At 43.0% G+C, this 20,090-nt stretch overlaps 1 protein-coding gene across 30 annotated transcripts in view; it reads right to left on the reverse strand.

The window, feature by feature from the left end:
* The window catches only part of SORBS1 (sorbin and SH3 domain containing 1), a 184,018-nt gene that overhangs the window by 34,030 nt on the left and 129,898 nt on the right, over positions 1 to 20,090 (reverse strand). For 28 of the 30 annotated variants that reach the window (XM_019555740.1, XM_019555745.1, XM_019555741.1 and 25 more), the window contains 7 exons: positions 15,486 to 15,533; positions 15,235 to 15,364; positions 10,684 to 10,798; positions 7,017 to 7,100; positions 2,592 to 2,657; positions 1,942 to 2,043; positions 565 to 614 (listed from right to left, as the gene is read on the reverse strand). In XM_019555740.1, coding sequence (XP_019411285.1) covers positions 565 to 614; positions 1,942 to 2,043; positions 2,592 to 2,657; positions 7,017 to 7,100; positions 10,684 to 10,798; positions 15,235 to 15,364; positions 15,486 to 15,533 — 595 coding nt within the window. The remainder of the gene's footprint in view (positions 1 to 564; positions 615 to 1,941; positions 2,044 to 2,591; positions 2,658 to 7,016; positions 7,101 to 10,683; positions 10,799 to 15,234; positions 15,365 to 15,485; positions 15,534 to 20,090) is intronic. The other 2 variants (XM_019555744.1, XM_019555747.1) reach the window with 2 other exon arrangements.

The following is a 20,090-nucleotide window of genomic DNA, read 5'->3' on the forward strand; positions in this document are numbered from 1 at the left end:
AAGTAAAGCTGGATCCATCTGCAATCCACTTTCTGAATATTCGTCTAAAATAGCAACATGCCATTTCAGTCTCCAAGCACTACTAAACTGTTTTTCCTTCTCAGAGTTAAAGGCATGACAATGGTTTCTTCTGGTACCAGCATCATTTTCATTTGACAATGAAGATGAATAGACATTATGCATAGTTGTGAACATCTGACAGGAGTTTCTTACTCATTTTATGCAAGTGTTAGAAACAATCATAGCACTTTGAGACTAGCTTACTTTACACACAGTGCAACCAATTATTTGCAAATTTCATCCATGGATAAATTAAGAGTTTTGTTTGCATTTTAAGCAGTAACTCTGTGGAACAAGGATCTTCACTGAATTAAGTAGCAATTATGTGACAATGTTAAACTTCATTCAAAGCTATTCTGCAACATTCTACATTCAATGAATGAGTCTAACCAATGCACAAATATAACATGCTTGGTAAGTGTGGGCATGTGTCACCACTTCCAAAATCCTCAGAAAAACCCAAACTGTCAAAAAAAAAACACAAAAAGTCATTCTGAAACTTACTAGGATGAATGATCTGTGGAAGTTTCCAGAGGAGTGGTGCTTGCTGTACTCTGCAAAAGTCCAAACAAAGAAGTCACAGATACAGACTTGCATTCAAAGAGAAAGAAAAAGCCTTCCTTAAGAAATTTTCCATCTCTAGCTAAAAAGTTGGCCTTTGGGAGATACTGAGATTTAAATTTAAACACAAGCTAAAGCATCAATGTCTCCACAGAAGAGCGACAATTTTCTTGGGTTCCTTCAGGGCAGTGACAGGTTTTAGCACAGCCGATGCCTTTTCACAGTGCCTATTCTTTTGTCTGCGAATGAGTCATTGTGAATAAAGCCAAAAGCAAGACGAGATAACCAGCTGGGCCAGGACCAGGAGACACATGCTCATAATTATTTCTCCAAGCTTTCCCCCCAACCATCCCTAGCCCCCCCTTTTCTTTAAAGGTATATCACATTTCTGTAGCACATACATTCATAATAATATTCCTCATAACGCTAACAAGAAAGGAAATGTTTCAATCCAGTTTCCATACTTAAAGGGAAGCAATGCCAGCTGCACAAGTTCAATAGCAAAAGCCAGTTCTCAGCCACTTGTTTAAATCCATCTAAAATTTTCTAGGCATACTGTTTAGTAAATCTGAAGAAGTTTGGAAGATACATTTTGATTTAGGATTTCTACCCCCCCTGCACACAAATCTAGATTCATGGACAGTTTGAAATGCAGCTGTACAAAAGTAAATGGGGCCTTTGCAATAGCAGCTTTTGTGAGTCCTGATCAAGTCACTGCAGATTTTTGTTTTCAGTGAATAATAATTTGAGCATTACCCAATGGGCATTTCTAGGCTATCACTGTTTGAGTCGCATAGATCATCAGAAGGGCAGCAGATGCTATTCTGCCCAAGAAGGCTACAGTAAGTAGAGCTTAAGGAGAGTTGTATAAAATTTTTTCATAAAAATCCAGATCTTGGATAGGCGCAGGGTCTCCAGAAGGCAGCAGAGAGTGGGGTATGTATGAAAAGAGAAAAGGCAATTTGGCTGAAAGGCACAAGATGATGATGTGACGTCAACCAAGAATTTTAAGCCGCTTGCTGCTGCCTATTCATGTGAAAAATAGCAAGGGGGTTTTGCTAAGACACCAAACTCAAAACAAACCTTAAAAAGGAGTTTGGGGAGGGAGGGAGAAGGAAAACACTGCATCTGAAATGGATTTCAAGCAGGATTCTCAGCTTCACGTTCTATCATTTCTGACAGCTACACAGCAAGCCATGCAGTCAAAACGGTCAGAACCATTATTTATCTCAATCTCATTTAATAATCATCCAGCAGTGAATAGATTAGAGCAGAGAGTTTGGAAACAAGGATTGACAGCATGAAAAGAATAGGAAATACCTTCTGTGGCTTTTTATCTGGCGTTTTATAAAGCTTCTCCATTTTTTCTAAATCTGCCTCTAACTCAGTCTGGTAGAGGTAGAGGTCTTTTTCTAGATCAGTCTGGTTAAAGGAGAAGAAGAAGAATGGGAAAATAATGCTTAGGGTTAGGGGAAACCAAAGGAATGTTAATTTTGAAAAAAAAATAAGAGAGCCTTTTTATTGAAAAAACAGACTAAGATGGTACAGACATTCACCAGTAATTAATTACTTATCAATAATTAGAGACAATTGTTTTAAGCATTTCACATTTAAATTCAGAGATGCACAAGGCCTGCTAGAATCTAATTTTACAAAGCATAAATGCCACAAATTACACACCTGTTTAAAAAAAAAAATCAATCATACTGTAATATCGATGCAATCTGCTGTTAGTGCAATCATTGCTGCAGGTCAAAAATCAATGCCACCATTTAGATCTATGGCAGATTATGCTTTAAGGATTGTTTATTAAATAGATTTATTAGCCACTTAATAGGGTAATAAGATCAAACCAAATTAGCAAAGGAAAAAAAAATCACCCACAAGCGCACAAAATCCACACAGTGCTAGAGGAAAAGAAAAACTCCCCCACACCATACACCACAGTATAATGTATGTGAGACAATTACCTTTCTATCCTCTCTAGTAAGGATAGAGCAATCTCCAGGAGTATAATCCCATATCTTTTTTGGAGGCTGATGGAAAGCAGAGGAAGGAAATGAGGAAATGAAGATAAGGAAAGACATCACAGAGAATATGGAAACTGGATTAGAACAGAGGGGGTTACATTAGGGGTCTGCATCTACACCAAAAAATAAAATTAAAAAAAGAGAGAGCGAGAGAGAGAGACGAGAGGCATAAATCGGCTGTAGCACAAAATCCAGAAGATTATCGGAGGCCAAGGGCACATGCATGGGTTGAGGGGGTTTGGTTTTACATATTGGTTGGAAGCCATTTTTAGTTTTGCAAGGTGCTTTACGGGTTTTATGCTCCCCAGAGGGAGCATGTGGGCAGTGGTTAAAGCAGTGGTTCCCAACCTTGGGTCATGACCCAAATGAGGGTCGTGGGGGCAATACCAATGGCGCCATGCACAAAGGACAAACCGTGCTGCGCCCCAGGAGCTTCCTCGCCCCCACCCCCGGGCCACTGCCGCCGCCACCACACTCCACTCTCAGCAGCAGGTCACAGCAAAAAAAGGTTGGGAATCACTGGGTTAAAGCATTCATAACATAAAAGCGAAAGAAAAAGGGAAGGGATTAACAGTCAAAAAAAAGCATTTGCTTGCTCATTTTTCTATCTAAAAAGGGAACAGCAGAACGAAGGCCTTTCATAAATAAAAAGAAGAGAAGTTTTCTCCCTGCCCAACTCTACCCCCATTGCAGACTGTATATACATACCATGTTAACAAATGGCTGAATTTCCATGTTTGCATTGTAGGGCAATGAGAATGCAGAACTGTTATTTTCCATTCCACTCTTTGGAGTGGCAGGTATGAGGTACAATGAAATCTGGGAATCAGTGATTTAAAAAACTCAACCTATATGGGATGGCTCTTGATTTTAAAGAAATTTTGGGTCTTTGTTTAAGTTACACTTCTGATGGAATGAGTAATACTGCAGAGCATTGATCAGGCCTTATGTCCTAATGTCTCCTCCTACACAGATAACACCATGCTAGGCAGTCCCACCAGCACACAGTTCATGCATGGGGCTGAAGACACAGCCACAGGAATGGCTATTCTTTCTATGTGGATTCTTTTCCACACCCCCAAACCAAAAAGTATGATCTCCCAGTTCACAAATTAAGCAGTCCTAACTTTATATTTTTCCATCTGAGGCATGTCACAGAGAGAATAAATAGAGAGCCTGCCAATGTCCATTTTACTGGAGGTAGAACTGAGCTGAAAAATTTTGGAACTTAATTCAACTCTCTCCAAAATTAATTTTTTTCTATTTCTACAGCCACTTTTTAGACTGCAGATACTTCAAATGACTATTACTTATCCCAAGAAATCTGTGGCTATCATTCATCATTTGTTCACAGTTATGGCAGATGGACCTATAGTAGAATCAGCGGAGGTCTTTTGAGTTGAACAAGTCTCTTCTTCGCAAAACTTTTTCCTTCCAATGTTATAGCAAAAAACATAATCACAACTGCCCTGGAAAGATCGAAGTGAAGTTGCCAACAGATGTGGTTTTAAGCACCAGGAGAGCACCAGGGAAATTGCCCATGATACCAGGCCACAAACAGACCTCACAAGCCACCTAATGTGTGGATACAAGAAGCAGGGATGGTCTTACACCTCTTCAGCCACTGTCCAGGCTCCCCACTGAGTCTAGTACTGGATAGACATGCTATAGTCTAGAGCTGGTTAGACAGGCCAGTGTTATTTGATTCCCACAATGAAAGACAATGGAACTGAATGACAAGTTCTAGAGCCTGGTAGCTACAAACCATAATTAGGGAGCAAGAGAAGAGGAAAGTCTCACTGAGGGCATCCCCATATGCGGGCAACAACACCAGTGGCACATTGTCTTGGGTGGATTCCTAGGGGTCTCCCGGGGCAGCAGTGGTGGTGATCCAGCTGCTTGGAGCCTGGCTGGCAGCTAGAATGTGGCTCTGACTGGCCAGGCTTCCTTTCTGGCGCACGCTGCTACTATGTGCACGACACCACTTTTTTCAGCAGCATTTTTTTTCAAAAAAATCCATCATGCTGCAAATTAGCAGCACAGTGAACAGGTGCGTGTGTGCTGCATGCAGTTTGCAGTGCCTCAAACCACACATGCACACCTGTAGGGACTGTCCACTCTCCACTGAGCCTCAGCAATTTGGCAAAAAAAGGAACCCACGCCAAAGGGACTGAATCCCACTGAGACAACAGGGCCTTTGTTCATAGGGCGCACATGCTGCCAAAGCACCACTGAGACTTCCATGGCACTGGCTAGGAACAGATATGGAACACCAAATGAGAAAAGTGCTGTTTCACTCTTCCCAAGACAGCTGCTGTGACCTGTCTAATCCAAGTCATGTCAACAAGGGACCTTGCAGGGCCTGGTTTTCCATGCCTTTGTGCCTAGCAGTCACGCTGCCCAAAGCATAACCCAGCCAGAATTGTACCAATGGCAGCGTTTCATGCCTACTTCATGAGTAAGGAAAAATGCCACAAGACATTTAGACCTAGGATTTCAGTGGAAGCCAAGCTGAGCCAAAAAGCATTTTGAAAAGCCCAGCCCAAGCCAACTCAAGCTACATTGCCCTGATTGGACATGTGGCTATTGATGGTCTGGTTCTCTACGGGCTTGGAAAAAAGTTCTACAGCTGGGAGCTGCTCTTTAAGTCCAGAACTCATTTTTCAGAGCTGTGATTCAATGGAGTATTGTCAGACTTTTATCATTTTCCAACAAGGGGAGACTGACACATGTGGCTGTAACATTTCTTCTTGGAACGCTATTCTCCTCCAGTCATCCTACCTCTGAAACTGAGCAGTGTGCACAGAGCAGGAGTGCATGACTTGAACACTCAAATATGAAAGTCAGAGACAGATGCCACGTCTTCTGACAGCTATAACTCTTCTGCCCAGGTCTCTGACCCCATTCACCCAGCCCAGCCTGGGTGGCAGGGGGCATGGCTCAGCTCAGCCATGTGCATCCTGCCGCTCCCGATTTCAGTCTGTCAGAGGCTCCGCAATCAACTGTCAGAGGCTCCATGATCGACCAGTCAATCTCTGTGGTTGGTGTCCACTGCTCTAGAGGTCTTAAGAACAATGTGGGGATAATCTTTTTTCAACAGTCTCCAACAAAATGACATCTGTCCTTTTTGGATAATTAGGCTTTGTTTTATCATTCTTAGAGCTGTGAAATCAAGGGATTCTTTCAAGACAGCTGTGCAACTTGACTTTTAATAAAAGCACATGATTTTCTTGATTCCACTATTTGTAGGGGATTGTTTCAAGGAATAGTTCTGGAACACTCAATGCAAACTTGGGACACTATGCTTGGGACACTGCAGGTGACATGCAGACGGGAGAGCGCAGGAAATAGTGAAGATCAGTTTGTGGACTTTTCAAACAAAAAAAACCTAAGGAACAAGGGCTGACATAAGGGAATGATTTAAGTTGTGTCATAGGGTAAGTAACAGCGATCCTGGACCTTGGAGAGGGAACAGGTGAATGGAAAAGGGGACTTAAATTATTGAGAATGATGGGCATCTGTACATGAGTGCTGAGGCTGTTCTGATGTGCTGTAATTACAATGCATTGGAGCAGACTTAATTAACCAAGCAATTAGCACATTCCAGCAGCTTCCTGCATCTCATATATCAGCATCCCCACATTTCAAAATGGTGGTGGGGGCAACTGAACTAAAGTTCATCAAACAAGCTTTAGTTCAAGCTCCCCTGCTGCCATTTTGAAGTGCAGGGACACTGATACACAAGATGTGGGAAGCTGCTGGAGTGTGGAAATTGCCACATTCCAGCAGACTCGATTAACCATGCTGCAATTATAGCATGTCAAAGCAGCCTCCATGCTCATATACAGGCACCCATCGTTCTTAATAATTGCTTCTTGGAGCTGCTCTAATTAAAGTGCCACCCCCATCCCCAGAGCACATGTAAAAGTGCCCAATGGCATTTACAGCTCCCATTAAAAAACAAAAATTCAATTAGAACTCCAACATGTGAAAGGAACATAGGCACCAACTTCTATTTTTGCCAGCGGAGGGGGGCCAAAGATGATGGACATGTGGGAAGTTTTACACATTTCAGATGACAGCCCTCTTCCCAAGGGGGCCAGGGCCCTCAGGTCCCCATGTACTTGGCACCTCTGGAAAGGAAGGTTGCCCTTCAGCATGTTCTCTTTTGAAACTGAAATGCAAATGTTAAGTCTTAAAAATGTTGAAAGGTGTCACAGAGCAGCAAAGTGTTAATGTCCAGTTATGAATAGCCATTTTTCAAATGGGAAGGCTGTCGTTCAGTGCCTGGGACCTACAGTAGTTGCAACAGCATCATTACATATGTAGGTTGACTTCATCATTCATTGTAGCTATCAAACTTACCGGTTTCCCAAACTCCAATTCCGAAAAGAATTTATACCAAGGTTCATTCTTTAAATCTATCTCTTCTGGGCTTATATCCCGAGTCTAAAGGAGTTGGTGATAGGGGAATGAAAGAAAGAGAAGGATAACATTATGCAAAGAATACACAGGAAAGGGACTGGTAGAGATGCAGTGTCCATGCTTCCAATGTTATCATGTAGATATTTATTTAACCTAATAATTTTTCACTTTCCTAATTCTTCTCATCTGAGGAGCCCTGAGAACTTTACAAGCAGTAATTAAGTTTGACAGCTGTCTCATAAATACTCTTTACATCCTACAGGTGGGGAAAATGAGGCACAAAGAGTTGAAATGACGTTCCCCAGGTCACAGAACAAGTCAGTGAAAAGGCTGTAAACAGACACACCTCAGGACTATTTGTTCCTACTGTTGGACTTTCCCTCCGATTCAAAACTAAGCTTTGTTTTATTATCATTAATTTTCATGTGAAAAAAAAAGAAACTAATCAAATGTTCTGAGCCCCAGATCATTGTTTAAAAAACCACTGGAGGACACTGCATCTTTAACAGCACATGGATATGTGAGAAACCCTCTTCTATACACAGTAAGCAGAGTGAGTAGTGGTATTCTATATCAAAGAGGACATGACCAAGGGACACATTTCTGATAGATTGCTAAGGGAATGATTGCAAAGACAATACACTTTGCTTATTCACAAACAAATGTTAGAGAATCAGACAAAACGAAAATGAAGGAAAAAAAACCAGACAGGACAAGTAACAGAACAACTGAAAAGAAAGGTCCTTTTGTTTCCTCATACCTATTTTAACGGAACAAGCTGCAGCTGCTTAGTGATGGTATTGGCTATGTGAGAAAATAAATTTATTGCTCTGGGTTATGAAGAGCCACTATACAAGACAGAGTTGGTTCAACTACCCCTAAGTTTAATGGATACAAGCACACTACTCACTTACATGCATTGTGTGACTGCAGCATAACACAGAAGCATCTGTGATGGGCCCAACCTAACCCTCTTTATGTTGTTATGATGGTGTGTACAAGAGCTATGCACAGAAGCCAACATATGTGGCTTCATTCTGTCCCCTGCCATGGGTCTTAAACTGAGCTGGGGGATTAAAGTGGGATGGCAAGAGGGAGTGGTGTTGGGCACTAACAGGGACTCTGGACTGCTTCAAATGGAGGGCTCCTATACATTATAGCAGCTGGGCTACTGTCCAGCACCTCTCTTATACACAGCAAGTGAATAAGTATCATTCCGCACCCCCAGCCCAGCTTGCCCACCCTTAGTTTACAGGTGGGAAAAATGAGCCAGAGACCTGAAGTGACTTGCCAAAGACAACGACAGAACTGTGTGCTCGGACTGGATTTACAGTTCAGGAGCTCATTGCTCCCAACTCCTGAGCTCCGCTAGGGATCCATTGCACAGAAGTAGGGGCCTGCCTGGTGCATTTGACTAATGTTTCTGGGTCCTACCTGAGGAAAGGCACTTAAAAGGACCAAGGCCAAAAAGAGAGCCATGATGGGGCTCAGACTATAAACTAGGAAGTCCCAGTTCTATGCTCCAAACATGATAGCAAGACTCTCATGCCGACTTAATGCCAACTCAGACTTTGCTCTTCTGATTTTTTCATTTCATTTTTCTATATTGGCTGCTACCCACAGCAATTCCTTCCATGGGAATAATTCCTGCCATATTTAATCGTCTGGGGATGGCAGGGGAAGGAAAATGCTATGTCTATGAGTGGTTAATCTTTTTTCTACCATGGTAAAACCATTACAAAAAGGAGTTAATGCCTGCATATGTCAAGTGAACCTACTGAAACCACAAGAATTGGAGAAAAAATTATTACCTGCAGCCAAAACAGAAATCCTATGTTCTTTGGTTTCTATACATTATGTATTAACTCCTAAAACATTTTTCATTTATCACATACGGAAGTTTTCAGTATACAGTGAAACTGGTCCAAAACCCACTGAAAACAATGAGATGGATGTCTTTGTGCTGATGTCTGTGGGCTTGAGATCAGGCCCGGATAACCACTGCTTTGCATATGGCATTGTAATACACTGACAACTTGCAAATTCTCTTTAGATAAGTTTTTTGCTAGGTTCCCTGCAACATAAAACAATCTCTATGCATCACTATGATACCAGTCAATGAAGACCACAGACTGAAATCCCATTTCAGTCTCACCATATTTCTAAACCTTGTCCCCTACTCCTCTCTGATCTTTGCTTTGAAATGAGAACTGCAAACATGTCAAGAACATCATAATCATGCACCTTTCCTTTTTTTATTGAACTCCCAGCTTCTCCATTGACTGTCCCTTTTCTGGCTTTCAATTTGACTTAGAAATCTATTTAAGGATATGTTTCACTTGGAGCTCGACAAAAATTCTATGGATTACACTGGGTGCAAGCAGATCCTTAGGGGCTCTGATAAATCAGCTGTAAATGATAGGGTCTGATCCTGTAAAGCTTACTGAGGCAAAGTTCCCACTGAAATCAGCTGCAGTTTTGCTCTAGGAAGAACCTAAAGTGCCCCAACTGTCCCTTTCCTTACACCTGTGGAAGGGGCTAAGCCAGTGCTCACTGAAGTCAAGGAGAAGACTCCTGCTGATTTCAACAGGCCCTAAACCAGGTGTAACTTTGCTGAAGTGAATGAAGCAACACTGATGTGGAAGTAGAATCAGTCCCACGATCTTTCAAAAACATTGGTTTTTGCCAGAACTGAACAGAAGCACCTACTACCCACGTCAGGCTTATTTTCAATAGCTTAAACTCAGGGTAGGCAACTTTTTCTGGCTACTTCTTGGGTCGGAGGCAGGGAGGTGGCCAGGAGCTAGAACCCAGCCACCACTACTGTCAAATGCCACATGTCCACAGGTCAGATCCAGTGGTTCTGCTGACCAAACCCAGCCAGTGGGCCATAGGTTGCCAAACCCTAGTTTAAATGCATATTTCTATTGGTTTAAATCCTTTCCATACATTTTTAAGTAAAAGCAACTGTATGCTCTGCAAAACTCTTCAACCCTTCTCCAAGGATTAATGAAAACATGACCTTAGAATCTACTTTGAATATCACAAATAATTAGCACTTTAACCCAAGCCTTCCAAATCACAATTTTAAGGATGAAAAATTTTCACTTAAAACCAACTAATAAATGTTTTCTAGGACTTGCATCATTTCACTTGCAATGCATAAAAGCTGAAGGTTAATTTAATTAAAACTGATGACATAGAAGCACACAAAGTTGAACCCTTGCCAGCCTGGTACACTGCATCACGACTTCAGACTCTCCTGAATAAATTAAGACTTTGCACTATAAATAAGCACAGTTGACAAAGCAGCCATCAAACAGGTCATGGTGTCAAACAGATTAAAAACTGGGGATAGTGATCCATACTTCACAGAGAAAACAATACATCCAGAAGAAAAGAGAGCCTCACAGCTCTCCAGCTCTGGTTTTGTATGACTGACAATGGTTAAGAGGTTACTCAAACATTTGCAAAACAAAATATACAGAAATACACTACATAGGCAATATAAGGCAAGGGTATTTATCGAAATGGAAACATACAAGTGCCTATAGGATGTATTACAATTGCAGGACCAAGCTATAGAGTAGGATAAGATAAGCATTACCATCTTTTCGTTGTTCAAGACTGAGGACTTTCCTGGTTGATAGTCGTAAATGCTCTTGGGCTCTGCCCGGTACTTTCTAGTATCCACCTTCTTGTCAGGGGGCTCCCAATCATTCCTGGGGAAAAAAAGGCTAATTAGTTCAAAACTCTGTTTTTACCATGGAAACGATTTTTTTCTTTGGATGTGCTCCTTCTGCAACTAATCCTCATTTAATCAAGGAACTTTCTGAATCTGTGCAGGATGTCTCTGCAACAGGAACAGTTCAGACAGCTTTGGTGTCTTTTTAATGGTAGCCAGGGTTAGATTTATGTATGCCTGTCAGCTCCTAAAAAAACCTGAAGGGATGGGAAGGGTTTGCAAATCTTTTCTATTCATTGTCAAACTTTCACTAGAGATGGGTATGAACTATCCTGGAGAATTCCCAACACACCCAAACTGTGAAATGCATCTATTTTAGAACTGTTCAGCTGGCCCCAGCACCTTAACCTCAAACAAACTCACCCAGTCTCCATGAACACTGGGAAAGCCAACTTTTGTGGTGCGCACCTACCCTTTCTGATGCTGTGAGGTTTGTCTCCACTAGAGAACTGAACCAACTGTACTGGATTGGTGTAAATGGCTCAGAGCATCCACACACGCCATCCTGAACTGGTTAAGATTTGCCCCGTGTCCACACTATTTGCTTAGACAATTTCTGATGCAATGTATTTTAGGTACTTATCCCACAATTCCCAGCTCATCCCCCTTTTGTGCGCATAATGAGGGTAACATTCAGGCAGCACATTCTGACAGATTTTGCAAGGCCACCAGGAGGAGAGTAAGGAGAAAATTATACCATATTAGCTTCTTTGAAGCTATGTTGAATATACTTCTGTTTAGATCAGATTAGTGGAGTATTAATTGGTATTAAACTTCTTGCTGATAGTTTGCCTGTTCTGGCCAGTTTAGACCATTTGCAAAATTGGCTTGCATGTGGGTGGGCACGAGTTCTACAAACATTCTATGGGCTTCAATCAGTTTGGTTTCAATAGCAGATTTGATTGTATAGCAGATATGATTGTTTTAGCATTTCCAACTCTAGGAAACATTCTCTCCAGCTGAGTCCTGCTTTTGTTACCTGCTAGTGTAAAGCATTAATTAGTCTAATCTTTTGATTTGCAAGAGGCTACAATACTTCCCCTTTAATTGCTGTGTTGGAAAGCATATCTATCAAAGAACACTGTCTTCTGATCACATGCCTTAGGTCAGGGGTGAGCAAAATATGGCCCACAGGCCCGCAGGCAGCAAAATTGTGAAACTGGCAGCAGGCCAGGGGGAAGGAGCAGTGAGCGGGTGTGCAGAGCTCATTGACATCTGGACAGGAGTGCAAGATCTGTGTCAGTGCACTGGGGCCAGGGCCGGTGGGGCTCAGAGTGAGGTGGCAGGAGTGCGGGGCCCAGGTTGGCAGGGGCTCTGGAACCAGGCTAGCTCCCCCTCTCCCTGCTGGTGCAGGCCAGCCTGGCTTCAGAGAGCCCTGCTGGCCCACTCCTTGCACTCCTGCAGCCCCACTGTGGGCCCCGCTGGGGCTTTCACTGGGGCTGGTGCTGGCCCTGGCACACTGCGGAGGCCCTGTGCTCCCACCAGGCTGTTACTGTACTCCGCACACTCATTCGCTGCCATTCCCCCCTGACTGCTGCAGCCTTTTACCCCTCTCAGCCCCCGCCAGTTGCTCTAGCACCACATGGTTCCTGGCTGCAGTGCTGGGCTGAAGGACACAGCAGGAGCCAGCCTGGCCCCTGAGATTCTTGGCTGGCTGTGTATGGTGCCCGCCAAACTGGTCCAGCTCCTGCTGCATCCTACTGTTTAGGTCATGCAGCTGAGATGTGGTGCCAGAGTGGTAAGCTGGGGCAGGAGTGGGGGTGGACAGGGAAACAGCAGAAGGGCAGCAGTGGCAGATGGGGGGGAAGTGCTGGCGAGCGGCAGCATGGCGCCCAGCTCCTGCCCCAGGGGCAGGAGGGGCAGAAGCATGAAACCCAGGCTTGGAAAAGTATGGGGGGTGGGCTTCCATGGGGGGCTGTGGGCAAACCCTCCCCCTCCACACATGCCACAATCCTTCCCAGTCACCCTCCCCAACACACTCACAGCCCCCCACAAATCCCTTACCCACCCACACCATATACAACCACATGCTCCCTCATCCCACATACACCCCCATGCCTATCCACTGCCCCACAAAACCCACACCCTCCCCTAATCCCCACATACTGCAAACCTATACCTACCTCCCACACCTACCCACAATATACAAGCTTCATTTTAAGCTAGTGTACAATCACCTTTGCATACAGTACACAAACACATGTAAATCAGGACAAAAAAATCTTTTGAAGTCAAATTAATGAATGTTGTAGTAGATGTTTGATTTTGAGAATATAATTTGGCATTTTTCTGGTTTCAAGATTGCAAACCCTTGCTGAAAGGAGTACTTTGGGGGGGGGGGCAAGGGGAGGGACTTCTGGAGGCCAAGGTCAAGGGTTAGGGGGTGGGACTTCTGGTCTCAAGATGGTGGTGGGGCTACTCTTGTGGCCCTTGATGGCTTGCCAAAACTCGGTAAGTGGCTATCTGCCCAAAATAATTGCCCGCCCCCGCCTTAGGTTCTTGCTGTGTTGGCACTCTTGGAAAATATAATTGCTCATTTAAAGGAGAAAGTGCAAGCCAGTAAAAGAAGATGGAAACAGAAGGCTTTAAGAGCTGGTTGAATTCGCTGTGGCAAAAAATATTTAATGTCTACTCTTCTTTCCCCTCACCCTCTGCTTTCTAGAAACATGAATTGTTATTACAATTACCTTTAAAACATATAGTTTTAAAATTAGGAGAGAAAAATTAAGAACTAAGTGATCTTAGTTAAGAATGATACTGTATCTGATGTTAACTAGGACCTGCCACAATTTCCATTAAAGTCAACAGACAACTCCCAATGACTTCACAATGAGTTGGCCTCCAAGTGATGAGATAACAAGACTTATCTTCCAAAAACCATTCCTATGACCTAAAGCTGATTAAATACCATAAATATTTTATGTTATTGATGTTGTCATTAGTATTTATGTGTAGTATGGTAGAGTCTTCAATACCTCAATCTGAAAGTGGGGGCTCCTTGTGTTCAGAGCTGCACTAAACAAATAGTAGGAAACAGCCCTTGACCTAGAGAGAGCTTAAAAAAACTGGACAAGACAGACAAGGATAGGACAAGACACGATGGCTGCTTGCAGACTTTAGACTCACCCCCTTCACCCCCTCCCACCAAAAAAACCCAAACAAATCTGCGCTTTACAGGAAAAAGCAGTGTGTCACTTCAACTTGGCTCTGCAGCATCTGTATAGATCAGACACTTCAGTGGGGCTTTCTAGCACTTCTATCTCAAGTTAATTCAATCAGCTATTAGATACAAGTGCCAAAAAGGCCCCAGTAAAGCACCCAATCTATACAGACAATCGGGCAAGGTTGGTCCAACTAAGGCATTGCCTCTTCTGTGTATGCACTGGGCTCCGTGCAGGAGCACATGGAATAAAGTACAGCACCATTTTTGGTTTCTTTGTTTTTTGTGTCCTTTTTTTTTTTTTAACATCTGCAAGCAGCCCTAAGATGTTAAGTGGCTTGCCTGAGGTCACACAACAGGTGAATGTTACAAAAGAAAATGCAATGCAGGTCTGTTTTGCTCCCACCTAGTGTCCCAGCTATTAGATAGCATAGCTCTATCCTTTCCATTGTTATATGTCTCTGTACTTCTAAGGACTGGCTGGCTCTAGAAGTGCATTTTTCAAGGAATATCCAGCTCTGCTCTGCATGACGTGAAACCTTAGAGAAACTCTGGATAATCATTAATATTATAGTATAGCAGCTAGGAACTGAAAATCAAGGATCAGGGTCCTGCTGTGCTAAGCACTATACAGACATGTACCCAAAAGAGTCCTTGTCTCGCATGTATGATGACAAGATATGACTGGTGGACCCAACAGAGACAGATAGGTTGGCAAGATGAAGGAACAAATTACAGTTTCAAAGCCTATTGGAGAAATTAGATCAGTGGCCAGCCAAATATGGCCTGCAGGTCAGATGCAGCCTGCCAGGCCATTCTATCCGGCCTGCAGGGCACCTAAAAATTTAGAAAGTTTATATTTATTTGCTCCTGGATCCCTGTCAAAACCTCTTGCCGAAAGGAGTATTTTTGGGGACAAGGGGAGGGACTTCTGGTGGCAAAGGTCAGGGGTTAGGGGGCAGGATGTCTGGTCACAAGACAGCGACCAGGGGGGAGGGCACCTGTCAAGGGGTGAGGCTACCCATGTGGCCCTCAATGGTTTGCCAAAAATTGGTAAACAGCCCTCCGCCCAAAATGATTACCCACCCTTGAATTAGAGCAACTCCTGGGCTAACGTGAAATCCAAACCACCCTGAATCCTGGGGAAGTTCAGTTCCAGATCTAGCTCCAAACTTTCTATCTCCATTCCCCGCTATATCAGACCCTTCCATGGTTCCTCCAGCACAAACCTAAGGACTTTTCATTTGGATTACCTTTCGAGGCTGGATTTTAACGATGACGTGCGAGTTGGCAGTGGCAGAGTAGCAGATCTCCTAATGACCTTCTCAGTGTCAATGTTGTCCATTGCACTCTTGGACCGAGGTACTGAGGGTTGGGTTCTTGCTGCAAAAAAGGCATATATAAAAATCTTAGTAACTTTGGTAGGGGGGCAACAACAACAGCAGTTGATACTTGTGACCATACAGGCAGACTAAACCCAAAACATGAAATGTAAGTTACTTACTATCTTCAGAATAGGAATAATGAGGATAGGATGAATCAGAATCTTCATCTGGAAAACAAAATAATTTTCAAGTGAGCTGGAAGAGCTACCACTCTGTCTCTCTTAAATAGTATGCCACATTAAAAATATTAATGTGAACATATTAGTCCTTGACAACAGAAATATTTCTTGCTACAATTACATGTAGCCTGGAAAAGTGCATGCTCTAATGAGCTTATAATTCTAAATAAACAAGAGGTATTAAAAGGTGGAAGAAAGGTATTGTTACTATCCCCATTTCAAAGAGGGATATACAGCCTGATGCAAAGCTCATGGAAGCCCTTCCATTATCTTCAACAGGCTTTAGAACAAGCCCAAAACGAATGGCCCTTGGTAGACATGAAATCAGTATCAGAACTGGGAACTGAACCTACATCTCCAAAGCTTAGTCCAGCACATTTACCCCAACCATCCTTTCCCTTTCATGATGACAGTTTACACTGAAGGTCCTGCAGGTGTTTTGGAGATGTACACAAGCTTCACTGGGGTAGTGTAGGATACTGTACTGCAACAAACTCTGTTCAAAGAACTCTGTGTTGAGGCTTGACAGTGTCCATGCGAAGAAGTAGCTAAGAGGGTCTGCACAGAAAGGTAACATGAAAGCAACTAGAAATACAGCTTGGACAAAACAACTGGAAAAAAAGATGCTTCAAGAAATGTCACGTGGATATGATGGTGCTGATTGACTCCATGGGGTAATCCCTGTCTGCCCTCTTTGGGAAGGATATCCAGTAAGCTGCTAGATGCATTCACCCCTGATGGACCAAAGCATTTGGGCTCCCCACGGAACTGACTTGAACCTCTTATTCCTGACTTGAGCCAAGCCTTTATAAAAGGCTCAGAGAAACCTCCACATTTCAGCTCATTTGTTGAATTCTCTGTGAGCAACATGCTTAAGGCATCAGTGGCAGGTTTCATTTGAAACAGATGGTTAGTGACCGCAATGTAATTATAATAATCTCGAGTCCGCATAATGGTTATGATAAAACTTGAGACTAATTTCCATATTCCAAACCCAAATGACAGAAACCAGAAATGTAGGTCATACCTGTTCCTAAATGAAATTCTTGAGAAAAGTGACTGTTATGCCCACATAAAAAGATGCACTTTTCTCTAGCTAGTATGATATTTGGCAACTCATAAAATTAGCTGTTCCTAAAAATGTAAGTGAACAAATATCTAAAAATATCCCATTAGCCAATTGCTTCTTGAAGATTCATTTGAGACTGACAGAATAATTAAAAACAGTCACAATTTATGTGAAGGAAAATGCTAAAATTCATTGTAGATAACAATTCACACAATAAAAAAAATATACAAAAATGCATTTAGTTGTCTTTGCTTGTTTCTAGTAAACATGTTCTAATGAAATTATTTCTTTCATGCTTGTCATTCCAAGTGTTTTGCAAAGATTAGTAAGTACTGAAGCATACAGAGGTTGGGTGACTTGCTGAAGGTCACACAGGGATACCTCTATATCAGAGCTGTTCAGTTGGTAGACCTGTGGCCCCTGGACTCTGTCCTGGCCACTGCTGCCCTTATCCCTCTGGTAGCAGCAACAGGAATCTCATGGTTCACTCTCTCTCCTCTGGCTTCTGCTGCATGCCCCCAACCCAGGCTGCAGGACAGGGCATGAGGAGGCTGCATAGCCAACACACAGTGCTACGGGAACTGGCTGCCTGGAGCACCCATATGGCATGATGAATTGTGGAAACCTGAAACTAGGTAGTTGAAGGTGAGGTGGGCTGCTGTGTCTGATGCACCAGGAGGATGCTTATAGTGCCAGGGCAGGGAGGCAATGGGAGCTCCCATGGATGCACATGGAACGCAGCCTGGGAAGCCCATGGTCCCTGCAGCACATGGCTTCTGTTGGTGTAGGCCATAGGGCACAGCTTCAAGCCACTTATAGCTGGACAGCCCTGGCCCACATCACAGCATTAAAAGCCATCAATGAGGCATTCCAGGGTCATCTCCAACAGCTACTTGCAAGCATTTTAGAGGCAGAGGCCTCAAAAGCAACCACAACGGGACACCCAAGAATGTGTCTACCAGTTATTCCCAGGTTTTCAGCATGCATGTAGCCATGTGGGGAAAGACACAGTCAGGAATGGCCAAGATGCCCCACTCCTGCAGAACAGATATGTCCATAGAATGTCAGTAGAAAATCTGGAAATAGAATTCAGGTCTCTCTAGTCCTTGTTCTGTACCCCAGCTTCAGGGCCTAGTTATGAGAGGTGGGAATCCTTGGTTCACAGTTTCTGTATGTGACTCCTTTAGGATTTTTCTCTGTAGTTCTTGTAAAATCCATGGAAGTTAAAATTCTTCTGGGATGGGTGGCCCAAAACTTTGGATCCAAACATCCTCAGGCTCCTCAGGTATATGAGATCTGAGTCCAGACCTGAATTTTGGAAATGGCTCCTATCTTTGCAATAGTCTAGATCAATTATTCTTAACCAGGGTCCCATAAGAACTTTTTAAAGGAGCCACAAGGTGCTCCACAATCTTAGCACTGTTAGGTGTGCAAACACCTACACAAGATTGACATGACAAACCCAGAGATTTCAAACAGGAATTCATTGTTTCAAAAGCACTCTCAACTATGGGCTTTCTGAGTTCTTTGCCAGAAAAAAATTGCTCTATTATTTTTCCATAATCAAAAAATGAGTGACAGCTAAGAGCTGACATTTTCCAAGGGGTGCCATGCTTCTAACATGGGTGCCTTGAGTTTAAAAAAGGTTGAGAACTACTGGTCTAAATCAAATCCTTCACTTTAGATTGTCTGAAATTTGGATTTAGTTCGGAAGTTTCACCCCATCTCCATCCAAACCCTTCATGGCTGAATACATTATTTGGAAGGTTTTCTAAGCATGAAAGAAAAGCTCTGAAGCTATGCCCATACTGCCTTCCATGCTCACTCAAGGGTCACAGCCTAGGAACATGCCATGCTTACCTGCTCCTGATTCATAGATTTTGGGGGTCAGAACGGACTTCAGTAGATCATCGCCCTAGGCAGGCAAGAGTGCTGGGGTCAGATGACCCCAGCCAGGTATACGTCCAGGCTTCTCTTACAGACCCCCAAGGTAGGGGAGAGCACCACCTCCCTTGGAAGCCCACTCCAGATTCTGGTAACCCTTATCATGAAGAAGTTCTTCCGATGTCTAGTCTAAATCTGCTCTCTGTTAGTTTTTGGCCGTTGTTTCTAGTTACTCCAAGGAGCACCCTGGTAAACAGAGCATCTCCTATCCCTTGCTGCTGCCCCCCTCCCTCCCCACCCCTGTCGAATTTGTAGATGGCCACTAGATCACCTCTCAGCCTTCTCTTACAGAGGCTAGAGAGATCCAGGTCCCTCAATCTCTCCTCATAGGACCTTACCTGCTTAGTTCATGCCAAGCCTCAGAAATTAGGCAGCACAGCCAGCTGACAGCAGCACTAGGCTTTGCTACAGACTGAGTTGGAAGGAGTGGACAGATTATTTCTTGGTGGCAGTCTGGAGTTGATTCAGAGGTCGCACAGACAAGCTCTGCATAGTCTAGACCTAACAAAATGAACCCAGTTCCTGTCACCATTTTGTATTCTCATGAAGAAAGAAGCCAAGCTGATCATAGAAAGCCAAACCCAATTTGTATGGTATTAAGAAAATGACAAGTGTTTCACCCAATAATACCGCAACTAGCTAAAAAATAAGGGAACGTATTGGATTAATCAGCGCATCTATAAGTGAAGGAGCCATTTATAGGAATACAACCTCTTAATTTATTATCATCAGTGTCTACTACAAGCTACATTAGTTCTGCCAAGAATAAAATGGGTCTACAAACTTCATTACAAAAAAAATAATCAAATCATCTTTGTAAAAGCCCTTGGTCTACAAGTCAGTAAAGGGAGTGGTATGGGTCAATTAAAGGGAGCGGTTCATGACCTGGGGGAGTGATCATCTTTGACCATGAAGGACTGTTGCCGCCACCACTTCCTGTTTGTGTGCATGTGCGTGTGCATATGCACACATGTACATGCACACATCCCTGTAAACAGATATGTATGAATATACATATAGGCATATACACGCATATATAGGAGAATTTCTCACACTGGCTACCGCAACACTTTTGACGCATGAGTGCAAAGGATTCTGGCTTGGGCTTGAATATTAAAGATATCCATTCAGCATTCACCACCAAATTCTTTCCGTGCCTAGAAATACCACTGCACTGAACGCGACCATAGAAACAAAACAAGACTTATACATAAATTTAAAGAAAAAGACATTAAAAGCCTGATTCAAAGCCCCAGTGAAATCAGTGGGTATCCTTCCAACAAACTTCAAAAGTCTTTGGAGTCAGGCCCTTATCTTGTGTTAATATTAAAAATGTGAGTGAAGATTAAAAGGTATTTGTTGATCCTAAGGGAAATAAAAATGCAGTTAAATTCCATCTTTCAAAATACATTTTTTTGTATTTTTACATATAAGGCAGCATTATAGGCAAGTTTTTACATGTAAGTCAGCATTATAGGCAAGTTAAGTAACCACTGCACACGCATGGCTAGGTACAGTTCACTAAGCACATG

The sequence above is a fragment of the Crocodylus porosus genome, unplaced genomic scaffold (assembly GCF_001723895.1).
Source record: "Crocodylus porosus isolate Cpor-Errol unplaced genomic scaffold, CroPor_comp1, whole genome shotgun sequence".
NCBI classification, from domain to species: Eukaryota; Metazoa; Chordata; order Crocodylia; family Crocodylidae; genus Crocodylus; species Crocodylus porosus.